This window comes from Elgaria multicarinata, chromosome 3 (genome assembly GCF_023053635.1).
Source record: "Elgaria multicarinata webbii isolate HBS135686 ecotype San Diego chromosome 3, rElgMul1.1.pri, whole genome shotgun sequence".
Lineage (NCBI taxonomy): Eukaryota > Metazoa > Chordata > Lepidosauria > Squamata > Anguidae > Elgaria > Elgaria multicarinata.
In genome coordinates, this window is record NC_086173.1 from 175,160,143 (window position 1) to 175,177,657 (window position 17,515).

General features: G+C 50.5%; 1 protein-coding gene across 1 annotated transcript in view; it reads left to right on the forward strand.

The window, feature by feature from the left end:
- COL11A2 (collagen type XI alpha 2 chain) overlaps positions 1–17,515 on the forward strand; it is a 110,096-nt gene that overhangs the window by 26,837 nt on the left and 65,744 nt on the right. Inside the window, exons 4-9 of the mRNA XM_063121987.1 lie at positions 822–984; positions 2,985–3,122; positions 10,537–10,905; positions 11,753–11,899; positions 12,585–12,749; positions 16,265–16,324. Of these exons, the coding sequence (XP_062978057.1) occupies positions 822–984; positions 2,985–3,122; positions 10,537–10,905; positions 11,753–11,899; positions 12,585–12,749; positions 16,265–16,324 (1,042 nt within the window). The remainder of the gene's footprint in view (positions 1–821; positions 985–2,984; positions 3,123–10,536; positions 10,906–11,752; positions 11,900–12,584; positions 12,750–16,264; positions 16,325–17,515) is intronic.

Sequence of the window (17,515 nt, forward strand, 5' to 3'; positions counted from 1 at the left end):
GATACGCTTGCGGAATAGATTCTGCAAGCAAAGCGGATGGCACAGTTACAAGATGGGGGATACTTGGCTCAGCAATACTACAAATGAGAAGGATCTCGGAATTGTGGTAGATCGCAAGCTGAATATGAGCCAACAGTGCGATATGGCTGCAAAAAAGGCAAATGCTATTTTGGGCTGCGTTAATAGAAGCATAGCTTCCAAATCACATGAGGTACTGGTTCCTCTTTATTCGGCCCTGGTTAGGCCTCATCTAGAGTATTGCGTCCATTTCTGGGCTCCACAATTCAAGAAGGACGCAGACAAGCTGGAGCGTGTTCAGAGGAGGGCAACCAGGATGATCAGGGGTCTGGAAACAAAGCCCTATGAAGAGAGACTGAAAGAACTGGGCATGTTTAGCCTGGAGAAGAGAAGATTGAGGGGGAGACATGAGAGCACTATTCAAATACTTGAAAGGTTGTCACACAGAGGAGGGCCAGGATCTCTTCTCGATCCTCCCAGAGTGCAGGACACGGAATAACGGGCTCAAGTTAAAGGAAGCCAGATTCCAGCTGGCCATCAGGAAAAATTTCCTGACTGTTAGAGCAGTACGGCAGTGGAACCAGTGACCTAGGGAGGTGGTGGGCTCTCCCACACTAGAGGCCTTCAAGAGGCAGCTGGACAACCATCTGTCAGGGATGCTTTAGGGTGGATTCCTGCATTGAGCAGGGGGTTGGACTGGATGGCCTTGTAGGTCCCTTCCAACTCTACTATTCTGTGATTCTATGATTCTATAACCCCCCTTTAATTCCACTGGTGTTCCTCCTTCTCCTCCTCCTCCTCAGGTGGCACCGTGTGGCGCTCAGCGTCAGCAAGAAGCAAGTGACCCTGGTCCTGGACTGCAAGAAGAAAGTGACACGGCCGCTGCCCCGTGGAAACCAGCCGGTCATCGACACGCGAGGCATCACCGTCTTTGGAACCCGCATCCTGGATGATGAAGTCTTTGAGGTAACAACTCCCCTAGCACCCGTGGCCCCCCTCTTCCCCCAGCCCTTTGGAGGGGCGGGGCGGCGACACTTATTTAACCTGGGGTGCGGAACCAAGGACCCAGAGGCCAAATCCGGCCATGGTGTCTATGACGCTTTCCCTGAGCGCCCATTGTGTCATGTTCATGCCTGTTCCCTCTGGCATTCACACGTGCTGGCAGTGAGGCTTCTTTTATTGAGGAAATCACACGGTAGACAAGCTTAATGGTTACAGAGTCTCCAAAACACACTTAAAGCTGAATGATGGTTAGGAAGCTTTAGGCTCTTTTTTTCTGAAACGATCCTTAAGGCAAACACTCAGAGGGGGGTGGGTGACTAGGGTACGCCAATAACAGCTTTGAGCTTCTCCAGATGACGCATAATGCTGGCTCCTCAAAGGGACACGGCCAAGCTCCTAAAACAAAGTCCCAGAGTGCAGGACACAGAAAAACGGGCTCAAGTTAAAGGAAGCCAGATTCCGGATGGACATCAGGAAAAACTTCCTGACTGTTAGAGCAGTACGACAATGGAACCAGTTACCTAGGGAGGTTGTGGGCTCTCCCACACTGGAGGCCTTCAAGAGGCAGCTGGACAACCCTCTGTCCGGGATGCTTTAGGGTGGATTCCTGCATTGAGCAGGGGGTTGGACTCAATGGCCTTAAGAGGACCCTTCCAACTCTGCTATTCTATGATTCTGTGATTCTATGAAAGGTTGCTCTTAGGTTGACCCTATGAAAAGCAGGACAGGGCTCCTGTATCTTTAACAGTTGTATTGAAAAGGGAATTTCAGCAGGTGTCATTTGTATATATGGAGAACCTGGTGAAATTTCCATCACAACAGTTAAAGCTGCAGGAGCCCTGCCCTCTTTTAAATCCGGTCACTCTAGTATTGCTCCTGCAGCTTTAACTGTTGTGATGAAGAAGGAATTTCACCATGTTCTCTATATATACAAATGACACCTTCTGAAATTCCTTTTTCTGTCCATCTGTTAAAGATACAGGAGCCCGGTCCTCCTTTCCATAGGGTCCCCCTAGCTGCTCTGAGCCACTGGAGCCGGGCAGAGAGATCAGTCACGCACTTGTCAGTCTCAGCCTACCACTACTGTAGGTGAAGGGACCCCGTTATCACGACTTCAGGAAAGTTAAGCCTCAGGCCTAGGAGCCCCATCCTTCTGCTACGGACTGGGAACTCCCTGCCACTTGAGTCTGGGCATGGACACGGAATCCACAGCATATGCAAGTCCAAGCCTATGAAAAGCCTCTCAGTACTTTTCATAGCACAATTCTTCAATATCCAAAGTCCAAATAGCAAAGCGTCCACGTGCAGAGTGCTTTCAAAGTCTCAAGCAGAGATAGAATCCAAAGCAGGAAAGAGGTCAGGCGTAGCGTCGAGAGATGAAGCCTAGCAAAGCGTTTTCAGCTTTGCACCAGCTTTTAAGGCCTATTCAAAGTCACTTGACAGACACGTCCTCCGTCCTGTAAACCAAGCCCACGTGCCAAGAGGGCGGGATGTTACAACCCACTTCGAAGAGCGGCCCCCACCTTTTCCAAAACACTCCGAAGTTCCCAGAGAACCAGCCGCTTCAAAGCCGAAGCAAAGGAGCGAAGCAGCGACTCCCATGAGAACCGCTTGCAGAGAACTTCTGACATTCTCAAAGCATTTCCTAATAAATCTAACCACTAGGTACCTGACACATTGCTTGGTGACTTCATGGCTTTCTGGGCTGGTTTCCCCCCCCCCTGCCCCCCCACCCCCCATTCTGAAAGGCTGAAATGCCTCCCCTCAGGTGTAGGCAGAAAGGTGTTTTTGGCCCCGCCCATGTCACCATTGACCACGCCCACCACTGGATTGGGGCCCCCCAAAGAGCTTCCCCCAAATTGAATTCAATGCCCCTGATTTAACCCTTTAAGTCCCAGATGGACAGATCCAACGGGTTTGCCTCACGCCCCCCCTTTCTGCCCTCCCTCTCCCCCACCCCGCAGGGTGAAATCCAGCAGCTCCTCATCTCCTCCAGCCCGCAAGCGGCCTACGACTTCTGCGAGCACTACAGCCCGGATTGTGACGGAGCGACCCAGAAGCCTCAAGCCCAGGAGGCCCAGCAGAGACCCACCAGGCCTGAGGTGAGGTGAAGGGCACAGCTGGGGCAGCGGGGCCAGGGAGCGGGCCGCACGCCTCCTCCTCCTCAAGGATGGGAATTTGGGGAGGGGCGACCAAGCGCAAGAGAGCCAGCGAGGGGCCTTGGCCCTTGACGCGGCTGTGGTTGCTTCCCTGTTCATTCCAGCCTTTATTGATCGATCGATTGATTTTTATGCTGGCCGATAGTGGAGGCTGTCTGGGCAGTTCACAATGAGAACCCTAAAACGTAACATGACTAGACACGATATAATTTTTAAAAAGAAGTTTAAATTTACCATGTAAAACCAAAATTTCACTATGTCAGGTTGCATGGGTTGCATTAATTATTATTTATTTATTTACTGCATTTATATATCGTCCCATAGCGGAAGCTCTCTGGGCGGCTTACAAAGATTAGAACGCCCAGCATTAAAAACCGATACACCAAATTTAAAACCGTAAAAAGCATAAAAACAGAGAAGATAATATCCATTCAGAACAACTATTCTGGGTCAGTTAAAAACTCAACACACGCTGAGTTGAGTTTTTAACTGACCCGGAATAGTTGAGTTAAATCAGGCTCGGCTCTCGTCTTAATAGGTTGAATAAACTTGCCTTCGCGAACGCCAGCAGAGGGGATGTCCCACATACTCTAGGAAGAAAAATGTGCTTTTTTTTGTGGGGGGGGGAATGACTTTTCAGTTAGAAATGAGAAAAATGCAGCCCTCCCCACCCTAAGTTTGAATGCTAACAGGAGCTAAAATTCACCACACCTTGAGAACCTGGTTGTTCTTCAACTGACTGAGAAGCAGCAGGGTGGAGTTACCAGATGTTAGACTCTGGACTTCGTGGTCTCATTGGGGTGGGATAGGATGGGGGGGGGTCTTTAGAGAGTCACAAGTGTTGCTTCACTCCCTTCCAAGCTGGCCTTGCTGTGTTTGAAGCCCCTCCGTCTTCAGGGCCCCCGGATATCTGCCCCAAATGCCATCCTGGTGTCACCGCACTTGACAATAACCCTCACAGTGGTGGGTGGCAGAAAGGGGACAATCTGAGCGACAACGAATCTGGGAGAAGGTTTTGGATTTCCCCCAACTTGGGGTGCCGGCTATTCAGACCTGGTTCAGGGCATTTGGTAGGGCCGGTTCGGAGCCCCTGAAGCAGCTCCAATTCGCCTTGGGGTGCTTCGGGGGCTGCCCGGCTCGCTTCGGTGCTGAAGCCGAGGTGAGATTCGGGCGCTCCAAGGCGACTCAGCCTTTTTTAGGTGCCAGCTGTGCAGCTGGCACCCAGAAAAGCCTCACTTTCCCCACTTACCCGCTGCCGTCTCCCCGCATGTAAGAAGAGCCAGGCTGCGCGCGATTTAAGATATCGTGGGGGATCTGAGTGATTAGTACCTCTATGGCCACCATAGTTTGTGGCCATAGAGGTATTAAACTGCGATATCTTAAAATCGCGCACAGCCTGGTTCTCCTTACATGCGTTGGCGGTGATGGCAGCAGGGAAGGCCTAGGGCTGTGCCGCTCTGAAGCGCCCTGAGGCGCCCCGAAGCTTCAGAGCCGATCGGCTTCGGCTTCGGGGTGCCTTGGGCTGAGCCAGAACCGCCTCAGAACCGAGGCGGGCCGAATCAGCCCGCCTCGGCTTGGATTCGGGGCCTCAGCCCGAGGCGGTGCACAGCCCTAGTATTTGGGCAACGCACCCAGCCAGGCGGTGATGAAGGCTGGTCAATTGTGGTGATTATTCATCACTCTGGAGAGAGGACAACTCCAGACATTGAGATTTGGGAGAGAGGAAGTAATGAGGAACCCCCTCTCCCAATTATAACGAAGATGGGGCACCCCCCCCACTTCCCATTTGAAAACATTGCCCTCCTTTGACAACTCTTTGCCTGATTTTTTCCGATTTTTATCTGATTAAAGAATTCTTTTTTTTTAATGAAATGTTTATTATTAAAAAAGGAAAAATAATACAATGCACAAATATGCAATCAAGAGTCCGGGTACTAAAGGTACCAGTGATAACACAAGAAATCTGAAGTCCGTGCATCGTATACATTTTAACTGGCCGATGAAATCTCCATATATTCTCATATGCATAGAACAACCGCTTGACGCTTCTGTTTTTGCAAAATACTTCTAAGTCTGCTGCCCTGTTAACTGGGAGGGCCCCTGGCCTCTGCTCTGAAGTAATTCCCACTGAGTTCACGCTTACCTGGGAGTAAGCCCCACTGAACTCAACGGGGACGTGTCTAGGATTGTACTCTGAACGTCGCAGCATTGAAAGATTTTTAGATTTTCCCCAAACTGAAAAAAGAAAACACCTCTTCAGGGATCTGTGGATCTAAAAGCATCTCCCATCATTTCTAGCAAGCCTCTAAAGGTGCCCAAGACTCAGCAACTTCTCCCTGAAACGGCTTCCACGCTGGATGGCCTTCTGGGCAGACCTCAGACCACGCGGATCTTTGCCAGAGTTGCTCATTCGAAGGGCTCTCTCTCTCCCTCTCTCTCTCTCTCTCTCTCCCTCTCTCTCTCTCTCCCTTTCTTATTTTCACAAAACCATTGCCTCTCTTGCTCTCCCTCAGTACTCTGATGAGGACACGGACGACTATTACGCCTACTATTACGGGCCGGGGAAGGATGGGACGGGTTCTCCTGCTTCCGTGCCGCTGGGAAGAGCCAGTGAGCAGGTAATGGGAGGGGCAGCGAATGCTCCTCCCCCAAAATGTCTGTCCGTCCGTCCGTCCTCGTATCTGAGTCTCGTCCCTCGTTCTGTGGCTGTGGAATCCACCCGTCCCGTACGTGTCCATCTGTCTGTCCAACCATCTCTCCATGTTCATTCATCCATTTTGTCCTTCACCCAGCAGCGTGGCAGGCAGGGGGTGGGCGGGTTGGAGTAGAAAAGGAAGCCCTTCCTGTCTTCCCTCTATTTTGGTTGAAGGTGCTGTTGGGGGCGGGGGTTCCATAATTTATCTGTATTGGGCTGTTGGTAGCAGTTTTTATAGGTGGACTAACAGCCGTTGCTAATCTTGGCGTGCGATTTGAGGGAGAATGCCTGAGGTATGGGCAGTTCTTGATTTTTATTTTCGTGCCAACAGTTGTGAAGTCTCCCCCCCTTTCCTCCCAAGCCCTAGAAAATGCAGGATGCTTGTATGGTTCTCCAGGTGCTCCCCTTTGGGCCAATGCTTGTTGTACATCTCCAGAGGTCCATGGTCATTCAGAGTTTACGCGTGGCTGGTCTGCATCGTGTCCCACACGGACCACTCTGGGCTAGCGAGCCCATGATGCAGTGTGACTGTGGCTGAAACGTCCACCCACAGGACTATAGAATCATAGAACCGCAGAATAGTAGAGTTGGAAGGGATCTACAAGGCCATTGAGTCCAACCCCCTGCTCAATGCAGAAATTCACCCTAAAGAATCCCTGACAGATGGTTGTCCAGCTGCCTCTTGAATGCCTCTAGTGTGGGAGAGCCCACAACCTCCCTAGGTAACTGATTCCATTGTCGTACTGCTCTAACAGACATGAAGTTTTTCCTGATGTCCAGCTGGAATCTGGCTTCCTTTAACTTGAGCCCCTTATTCCGTGTCCTGCACTCTGGGAGGATCGAGAAGAGATCCTGGCCCTCCTCTGTGTGACAACCTTGCAAGTATTTGAAGAGTGCTCTCATGTCTCCCCTCAATCTTCTCTTCTCCAGGCTACACACGCCCAGTTCTTTCAGTCTCTTCTCATAGGGCTTTGTTTCCAGACCCCTGATCATCCTCATTGCCCTTGGCGGGGGGGGGGGTTGCCCAATATTGAAGAGGTAGCCTAGTGCAAATGAAAACCGTCACCATCTCATCGACAAAATGTTTTTTGAAAGAAATCTCTACCACTGGAGAAAATTTATTGAATTTATGGTCCATTTCTGCTGGGTGTGGAGCTCTGTAGCATTACCTGAAGCAGCTGGTGGAAAGCCATGTTCTTTCTCTCCTCCCTCAGAGATCAACAAAATCTGGTGAAGGAAGCAAACCCTTTTCTCTGGAATCCCAACGGAATTCTGGTATTCCCCTTGGGAGAGAGCAGCCAGTCACAAGTGTTTGTTCAAACTTTCCCATTTAACGATAGAGTCACTCAGATGTTCATGAAATTCAGGGAGGTTTGCAAGGAAAAAACTGAGTAGCGTCATGTTTACATTGACAGTAGCGTCCAAGGAAGCATCGGAGGGGGAGACCAAGGCCTAACCTCTTGCCCTGGAATAGGGCCGGCCGGCCAACAGGCTTTCTTTGACCGTTGAGATTGGAAGCTGTCGTTGTACGGAGTCAGGCCCCCTGGTCCATCCAGCTCAGTATTGTTTCAGCACTGGTTCACACAATCAGTGCAGCCCACCATGGCTTATTTAAGCCATAATGTATGGCAGGGTGTGCTGGGTGGCTTTCGAATACTCAACTACGATTGAGGCTTGTCATATCATCTGAATCCAGCAGGGATGGATTGTGCAGGGGTTAAACAATCCTCGCATAACCCATGGCTTGTTTTAGGGTTAATCGAAGGTTGTTTAATCCTCACCTGCCCAAGGGTCTCTCCTTCCCTTGCTCGGCTTCGTCCATTTTCTTCTGCTGCCCCTTACGCCTGGAACGCTCTTCCAGAACATTTGAGAACTACACGTTCAATCGCAGCTTTGAAAGCTCAGCTAAAAACTTTTCTTTTTCCTAAAGCTTTTAAAACTTGATTTTGCTCTGACTTTATATTGTTAGTTTTACCCTACCCTGTGCCTGTTTGGTGCATTTTCTTCCCCTCCTTATTGTTTTACTATGATTTTATTAGATTGTAAGCCTATGCGGCAGGGTCTTGCTATTTACTTATTATTATTATTATTATTATTATTTATTTATATAGCACCATCGATGTACATGGTGCTGTACAGATAACACAGTAAATAGCAAGACCCTGCCGCATAGGCTTACAATCTAATAAAGTTGTAGTAAACAATAAGGAGGGAAAGAGAATGCAAACAGGCACAGGGAAGTGTAAACAGGCACCGGGAAGGGTGAAGCTAACAGTATAGAGTCAGAACAAACTCAAAGTTTAAAAGCTATAGGGAAAAGAAAAGTTTTTAGCTGTGTTTTAAAAGCTGTGATTGAGTTGGTAGTTCTCAGGTGTTCTGGAAGAGCATTCCAGGCATGAGGGGCAGCAGAGGAAAATGGACGAAGCCGAGCAAGGGAAGTGGAGGTCCTTGGGCAGGCGAGAAGCATGGCATCAGAGGAGCGAAGAGCACGAGCGGGGCAATAGTGTGAGATGAGAGAGGTGAGATAGGCAGGAGCTAGACCGTGAAAAGCTTTGAAGGTCAACAGGAGAAGTTTAAATTGGATTCTGGAGTGAATTGGAAGCCAATGAAGAGATTTCAGAAGCGGAGTGACATGGTCAGAGCGGCACCATGTACATTGATGGTGCTATATAAATAAACAATAATAATAATAATAATAATAATAATACTGGGGATGTACGAACCAGCAAAATTTGAGTACCCGAACTTTTCCGAATTCCATCTCGAAGCTCATTCTGACTTGAGTTCATAATGGATTTTGAGCTTTTTTTCCTCTTTCCTTTTTGCATGAAAATCTGCGTTTTCCAACTGTACTCCTCAAGTGTGCACATCTTTGAAATGTACACATTCTCCTCCTGTTGATTAAAGCGCATTTGTGCACATCTTCCAAAAGGGGGCGTTTTTTTCATGCGCATTTTTTCGTGCCCTTTTGTTTGGTCGCTGAACCGCATTCCAAGCTCAGAAACGTGTAGACTTCGACTGCAGTTTGGGTCCGAGTCCTTGTTCGGCTCAAAAGGTGCGCACTGCACAGCCCTACCTGGAGATGCTGAGGACTGTACCTGGGTCCTTCTGCATTCCAGGCGGGGCTGCCCTGCTGAGGTACAGGCACATTTCCATATCTTCGTCGCACTGCCGATTCACAAACAGCGGCCGGGTGCTTTGCCAGTGACGTCTTGCTCCGACCACCTTGGCTGCCGTTAAAAAATCTGCTGCTTAAGCGTCATAGATTTACTTTCAGTGACTAATTTCAAATACGTCAAGTGATTTTCCTGGATTTCGGTTTTTTTAAAGTATTTATTTGTGTTAATAATGTTTATTCTGTTACATAAAAGGGAATGTATGTTCCAGTATTTCTAAAAGCAAAGTTTTGCCCATTTATTTTCTCAGCTGCCCTCCAACCTTTTTTGACACGCAAGTGCTGGGTTAATCATAGAATCAAGGACTAGCAGAGTTGGAAGGGGCCTACAAGGCCATCAAGTCCAACCCCCTGCTCAGTGCAGGAATCCACCCTAAAGCAGCCCTCTGGAAGGCCTCTGGTGTGGGACGGCCAATGGGCACTCAGTGCTCCAGGGCCCTGGGGGAAAAGAGCCCGGGCCACTTAGGCCCAGGTCTAGCGACGACGCCCCTCGTTACATTTAAGCGTAGCCAGGGTGTTTGGTGGACCTTACTCCCAGGGAAGTGCACCCAGCACTGCAGCCTAACTCCCCCTTTTTCAGGCACCAGCAGGCAGAGGCGGCCTCCGGCTCTGTGCAGTGGGAGGGTGGCTCCTCAGGGGCAGACCCTCGGCCCAAGGAGAGGGCAGGAGGCGCCCTCTGCTTGCACCTTCCGGAGCCCTCCGGGCAAAAGTGGAGCCCACGCAAGGGTGGGTGCTTTTTTGGCCCAAGTTCTGGCTGTCTGGCTCTGCCTGCGTGGGTTGCAGTGAGCGGACAGTTCATCGATGGGACGTCCGGCTTCCCATTCATCCCCAGTCAGCGTGGGCATGGTCGTTGCTGGCCTCTGTGGTGCCTTCATGGCACGCCCGGATGACACGTTGTGTTTACAACGGTTTAAAACGGGCTTTTAAGCCATTTGCTTATGGTTATTTTTTATCAGTGACTGCAAAAGTGCCGTTTTGGGTAGAAAGGCAGGGAACAAGCCAGATAAATCTAATTCATAAATGGCCGTTCTGGGCAGGTCCAATTCCTCCCGCACCAAAACCGTCCCCCACCGTCTCGGTGAAGACCCTCCTTCTTGTAGCCAGGGCTGCCCCTCTCCCCGGAGGCAGAGAACGCAGCCCAGCCGTTGAGAGCAGGGCGCTCTGTCCACGTGTGGAGGCACCTGCAGCCTGCCCTGAGCGACACATTGCACGGCCGGTTGATTCAAGTTCCATGGCCCGGTTTTAGGTTTGGTGCTACCTGGGGAGGTCGGAAATGGAGGAGGAAGGGGAAAGGGGGGGCAGAGGTTTCCAGGGGAGGGAAGGAGTTGATTCGCCAAGGTCGAAGCGGCCCCCCTGTTCGCTGCTCCCGCTGTTGGACTCATGCTTCTGTTTGTCTTTGCTTCCCGTGTGCTTCACCGCTGCTTCACCATCATCATCACCATCACCTTCATCACCACCCTAACCTCCTCCGTCATCGCCATCGCTAGAAACCGGCCAAGGCCACGGCTAAGGCCACGGCCAAGGCCGCCACCAAGGCCGCCACCAAGCCCAAACCGAAGCCGCAGCCCCAGAAGCGCCAGCTAATGGGCACGACGCCCAGCTCGGTCAAGACGGGGGCCAAAAACGGGAAGCCCCCCGGCAGTTCTAAATACTCCGGCAACGGGAAGTATCCTGGCAACGGGAAGTCCCCCGGCAACGGGAAGTCCTCGGGGAAGTCCTACAGCGGTGGCGGCGCCAGGGCCAAGGTGGCCTCGGGGGGCAAGTCCTCGGCCGCGAAAAACTCCCAGAACAAATCGGGGGGCCAGGCGCATGCCGGCGCCACTGGAACCCGGACGCTGGGAAACAGCTACCAGCAGGTAGAGCAAGAGGGAAGGATGCAGGGGTGTGCGTGTGTGTGGCGCACGGCCTGGGATCTGAGGGGGGGCGGGCAAGGTGAATTGCCCCCCCCTGCAACCCCCCAGCCCCTCTCTCATCTGTCTGTGTCTATGTGTCCCCCCGTCTGTGTCTTCGTTAACTGTGTCGTGCATGTCGTGTGTGTCCCCCCCCCCAAAAAAGCGGGCCGTTGGGAAGCCGTCCCGAGCAAGAGAACGGAGCCTGCAGCAGCCACGAAACTCTGGAAGCCTTATTCTCTTAGGCGGTGGGGGGGGGCTGGATTGGGTTCGGTACCCCCGAGGGGGAGGCGAACCCCATCTGCTCCGCCCGCCCCTTCCAAGTTTGGGCTCTGTATTTCTCTTGAACCTCCCTTCCCGGAGGTTGAGATTCTGCCCCCTTGAGATCAATTTGTCCCTGAGAGGGAAAATGATCCAGGACGAGGAATCCCCCCTTCCTTCGGCCTCTGGGGCACAAGAAGGGTTTTTGGGACTAACTAACGGTGTCCTCTTCTTCTTCTTCTTCTCCTCCTTCTTCTCTCTTTCTGTGTCTTTGTCTTTGTCCGGCTCGTCCGTTCTATTCGAATCCATCGACCCTTCCTCCCACCCCTCCATCTCACGCCCACCCTTCCATTTGGCCCCCACTTTCCCCAATTTTATGTCCATCCACCCCCCCTCCATCCCACACCCCCCCCCCCGATTCCCTCCATCCTTCCCGCCACGGATTGCTTCCTTGCTCAACCCATCAACCGTCTCTGTCTCTCTCACACACATGGAACGCTGCCCTTGCACTACCTCCACGGCTCGTGGTTAATATCAACCCCCCCACCCCAAGGACGTGGGTCTGCTTCCCACGCAGGAGCCCCGGGGAGCTCACGAGTACCCCGAGTACAGCCTGCCTCCTCACGCGGAAGACACTTACTGGGAAGAGAACCCCACGGCGGAGGCGTCCCCTCCTGCCCCCTCATCGCCGTGGGTCGAGGTAAATGCCAACGCCACCCCTGACATCCCAGCATGGTATTGAAGTGATCGGGGGGTGCTGAGATGGAACGACGAGAGAGAGAGAGAGAGAGAGAGAAAGACCAACTACTGTTAGAGCAACTGGGCGCTCTCCTGATTTTATAGAGTCTTAGAATAGTAGAGTTGGAAGGGGCCTCTAAGGCCATCAAGTCCAACCCCCTGCTCAACACAGGAATCCGCCCTGAAGCATCCCTGACAGAGGGTTGTCCAGCTGCCTCTTGAAGGCCTCTAGTGTGGGAGAGCCCACAACCTCCCTAGGTGACTGGTTCCATTGTCGTACTGCTCTAACAGTCAGAAAGTTTTTCCTGATGTCCACCTGGAATCTGGCTTCCTTTAAATTGAGCCTGTTATTCCATGTCCTGCACTCTGGGAGGATGGAGAAGAGATCCTGGCCCTCCTCTGTGTGACAATCTTTTAAGTATTTGAAGAGTGCTTGCAGGAAGGAGGGCCCAATGGGGATAAAGCACAGGTCCAGCACACCTCTCGAGCAGAAGGGTGAACTGATAGGCAAGGACGGGATGAGCTGGGATCCCTGGTTGGTTGTCTGGCGGAGGGGGCTGGGCTGGACAGACCTACTCTGGGAGGGCTGTGGGCGCCGCTTCCCTCCTCTAATGCATTGTCGGGTTCCCACCCTGCATGGGGGTCAGGAGGAAGTGCCCAGCCCACATCCCACGGAGGAGGAGGTGTTCACAGAAGAGGAGGTGCCAGGTGTGGGTCTGGAGTATGAATACGTCTATAAGAACTATGGCGAGGGGGCGGAGCCGTCGGAGCTGGGCCCCGTGCTCTCAGCTGAAACCCCCCACAGCGGAGGCGTAAGTGGGGTGCTGCCCCTTCCTGGGGGCCCCTGATGCCTTTCTCTGGGGTCACCCTTCCTCTTCTGTTATGTCCATGCTGTCACGACGTTTTCCTGACTTGTGGTCTGCATCTTGTTGGTTGTATTTGTCCGTGGTGCGCTGTGACATCACTTCCTCCTGGCTGTTGGTTGGCTTGCTGATTGGCTTTTGCCTGGTGGTCTCGCTGCCTGTGTTCTCCTGATATGTTTGTTGCACGTTGGCTGCTACGTTGTGAAGTCTCTTCCTGCCCTATAGTCTTGTTTGTGGTGTACGGCTGTCTTTGTACCCTTCTTGTTTGGTGTCGTTTGGCTGGGGTCTGGGGATAAAGTCTGCAGTTGTCACTTCCTGTTTGACGTTATCAATTTCCTGCGGCCTCTGTGCCACTTCCTGTTTTGAAGTCATCACTTCCTCCTGTCTTTGCCATCACTCACCACTGTGTGGCAGCAGCACTTCCTTTTCTATGTGAAAACTTCCCATTTGTTTCGATCCTCCTTTCTACATCTCATGACATCATTTCCTGCTGTGGCCACTTGTCCAATGTTTACCATGCTGTCCATTGCGGTGGTCATCACCACTTTCTGCTGTACTATTTTCTGGGATTCCATTTTTTGTTGTGCATTTATTATGTTTTTAACTGCCTGGCCATGTGTGTCTTTTCCCAACTACTTCCTGTGACATCATCTCCCCTTGGTGATGTCACGTCCTGCCTTTCCTTACTTGGTGATGTTTTCAACTGTCACATTGGCTTGCTTAGAAATGGGTTGCCATCCTTTTGTTTTCATGGCAATGGCAGCAGGCGAGCTTTGGGCTTCCTCCCCGTTCTGTGATGTCATCATATGTCCTATGATGTCATCATACAACTGGGCCATCTCTGAAGACAGCCCCCTTCCCAAGAATGGTACGAGCGCTGGTCTCAATTACCGATTTTGGGGGTCGGGCAGAATCCCTCCCCCAAATGGGACACGGTAATTTACACTCCACGCTGCCATCTTGGAAGGGCACCTCCTCCCCGTTCCCTAAACCCCACATCCATCCTGACCCCCCACCTCCTGCGTACGGTGTTGGTTGAGTTGTGGGATCCGTGGGCTCACACGCCCTGGACTGTAGAAAGAAGGTTTGCAGGAGAGGAGAAATACTGTACAGCTTGGCCCTCCGGGTGGAGCAAAACCATCTTCTGGGTAGAGCTAAATCACTATATTTTGAGCTATTATGGGGGGACGTTTTCAGGTTGCGACAGGGCTCCTGTATCTTTAACAGTTGTATTGAAAAAGGAAATTTTCAGCAGGTGTCATTTGTATATATGGGAAATCTGGGGGAAATTCCGTCTTCATCACAACAGCTATAGCTGCAGGAGCCCTGCCCTCTTTTAAATCTGGTCACTCCAGTATAGCTCCTGTTGTGATGAAGAGGGGATTTCACCAGGTTCTCCATATATACAAATGACACCTGCTGAAATTCCCCTTTCTATGCAACTGTTAAAGATACGGGAGCCCGGTCCTCCTTTCATAGGGTCACCCTAGATTTTAGTAAATCCTGTTTAAAATTTAGAAGAACTACTGGACCTTTTGACTCATCTTTGATTCAGGCTCTCAAGGCATTTGAAATGGGGTCACCCAAAAATCTCAGGATTTCTTCTACTTTCAAGTAGAAATTACTTAAAACCAGGTTCTTTTTTAAAAAAAAAATACAACACTTAAAAATGTTCCCCACGATGGCTCTTATTTTATTTTCCCAATATTAATCCATTCCTAATTAGACCTTACAGCAGGTTTACGCAAAGATTAGTTTTTGGTTTGTTTTTTGCTGACAGTGCTATTGACCCAGTCCGTTTGGACACCAATATCTTTTTATTTCATTAGGGTGACCATATGAAAAGGAGGACACGACTCCTGTGTCTCTAACAGTTGTATTAAAAAGGGAATTTCATAGAATCATGGAATAGCAGAGTTGGAAGGGGCCTACAAGGCCATCGAGTCCAACCCCCTGCTCAATGCAGGAATCCACCCGAAAGCATCCCTGACAGATGGTGTCATTTGTATATATGGGGAACCTGGTGAAATTCCCTCTTCATCACACCAGTTAAAGCTGCAGGAGCCCTGCCCTCTTTTAAATCTGGTCACTCTAGTATAGCTCCTGCACCTTTAACTGTTGTGATGAAGAGGGGATTTTACCAGGTGCTGCATGCATACAAAGGACACCTGCTGAAATTCCCTTTTATTTATTTATGCATTTATTTATTATTTATTTTTTAAAAACATTTATATCCCGCCCAATATCAATAAGATCTCAGGGCGGCGTAGAGATAAAACCATATAGTATAAAACAGTAAATATACACAGCTAAAAACAAATTAAACCATAAACCAAGTTAAAACAATATATAATTTAAAAGCAGTGTTATGCAACTGTTAAAGATACAGGAGCCCTGTCCTCCTTTTCATAGGGTCACCCTAATTTCAAGCTTCCAAGACCTACCTTTTATTTTTTTTAAAATGCAAAATGTTCTAAAGTTTTGCATTGACACTGCTGTATTCTTAATTGACCTCTTAATTGCTTGTTACTAATTCCCAATTTTATTTAGCCCAGAATTAATCTGGTCATACAGCACACCAATGCTTTACTCAGAAGTAAGTCCCACTGATTATGATGGGGCCTACGTTTGAGGATTGTGGCCAGTCTTTTCCAATAATGTGTTGTTGTTTTTAGTCTTAAATCAATTAACTATGCAAATTGGCCTTGTTCGTTTGCCCCCCAGATCTTAGGAGCATTTCAGCTTTGCTCCAAGCATATTTACTTTATTTATTTATTAATTCATTACATTTCTATACCGCCCAATAGCCGGAGCTCTGTTAACTTGCCCCGGTAGGTCTTCTTGCATTGTGGGCTACAATCCTTAGCACAAGGATTTACTCCCAAGTAAATGCCTTTAGGCTCAAGGTCTTACTCATTACCCTTAAATGTACGCAGAGAGATGGCCTGATTTTACACATCCCTGAGGCATTAGTTTGATGAAAGTTCACATAAACCACTCTTTCCCAACCTGGTGCCCTCCACATGGGTTGGACTACAACCCCCCCCATCATCCTTGACCAGGGATGATGGGAGTTGTAGTCTGACCCCTCCGAAGGGCACTGGGTTTGGGAAGGTTGACATCACCAATTGTATCTGTGGGTGGTGCAGTGATCCCATAACTAAGTTTCCCCGCAAACACAGCTCACCCACCCCTGGACTTTTAGAACATCAGAAGTGCCCTGAGGCTGGATCCACCTAGTCCAGCCCACCGCCTCCCTGCACAGAGAACTGGCCCTGCCAGGATTGGGGCCTGTTTCCTCGTGCAAAGACCCCCTCCCTCCTGCTTCCTGAACGACAGGCCGGCCGGGGTGCGGGTGGGTAGAAGGACGGCGCCTCTTGGGGGCTGGGTGGTGGGTGGGGGAGGCTGTAATTCCATTATATTGACTGGACCCCTCTTTGTGGTTACATGTGTGTTTCCCACAGGCGGTGCGCGGAGCCCGAGGCTACAAAGGCGACAAAGGCGAACCGGCTGTCTTCGAGCCTGTAAGTTCTTGGAGCATTTATTTGTTTTATTTATTACATTTTTATACCACCCAATAGCTGAAGCTCTCTGGGCGGTTCACGAAGAATCCTGGCTTGTGGGGCAGGGAGAGGATTAGGGTGACCCTATGAATAGGAGGACGGGGCTCCTGTGTCTTTAACGGTTGTACTGAAAAGAGAATTTCAGCAGGTGTCATTTGTGTATACGGGGAACCTGGTGAAATTCCCTCTTCATCACAACAGTTAAAGCTGCAGGAGCCCTGCCCTCTTTTAAATCCAGTCACTCTAGCATAGCTCCTGCAGCTTTAACTGCTGTGATGAAGAGGGGATTTCGCCAGGTTCCCGATATATACAAATAACACCTGCTGAAATTCCCTTTTCTATGCAACTGTTAAAGATACAGGAGACCAGTCCTCCTTTCCATAGGGTCACCCTAGTGAGGTTGGTGGGGGGTAAGTTGAACCCAGGACTGGGGGATTTTTCCATCATCAATTCTGCCTTTTACTGGGTTGCATCATTCTGCTTTGGGAAGGAGGTCTTGTTCAGATATTCCTCCAGATTTTGAGATCGCCGGTATTGTTGTCCTCACACTTTCAAGCATTATTTTCACATCCCCTAAAGTCTTCTTTCTCCCCAGGAAGCTGAGAACTGCCCCCAGGGCCCACTTCTCACTCCTGTCTAGGATCATGACATAAAGAGTGTCGTCACACAGGGGGGAGGGGGGGGAATCGCGTTTCCTTACCGTCGCTTCTCCGCCCACGCGTTTGTCTCACATTACTTCCTCTTTCGAAAGAAGAAGTAAACAACCTGCCCGTGGCCCGTTCGGAGGGCCGTTTTGATCGCGCTGCTTCTCCCGCACGCAGCAGGAGGTAGCGCCAACTTCCATCTTTACAAATAAGTTGGACTTACTGGGGTGTATTTTTGTCACACGAAGAAGGCTAGAAAGGGCGAGAGGCAGGCGCCGTCGTGGGAGGGATCCACGTAAACCCGCGAGCGCCCAGCAACGAGCGTGACATAAAACGCTCCTCGGATGGTGCTCAAACACAGGCAGCCCAAACTGTATTTGGAGCCGCTCTTCCTGTGCATTTCTTCAGTCACGGGGCGCGAGTGCCAAGCCCCATTTTTGGTGCCCGCACCCCCGTCCTTGTGGCTGAATCTCCAAAGCCCGAATCGGATGCGGGAGGTGAGTCCGTT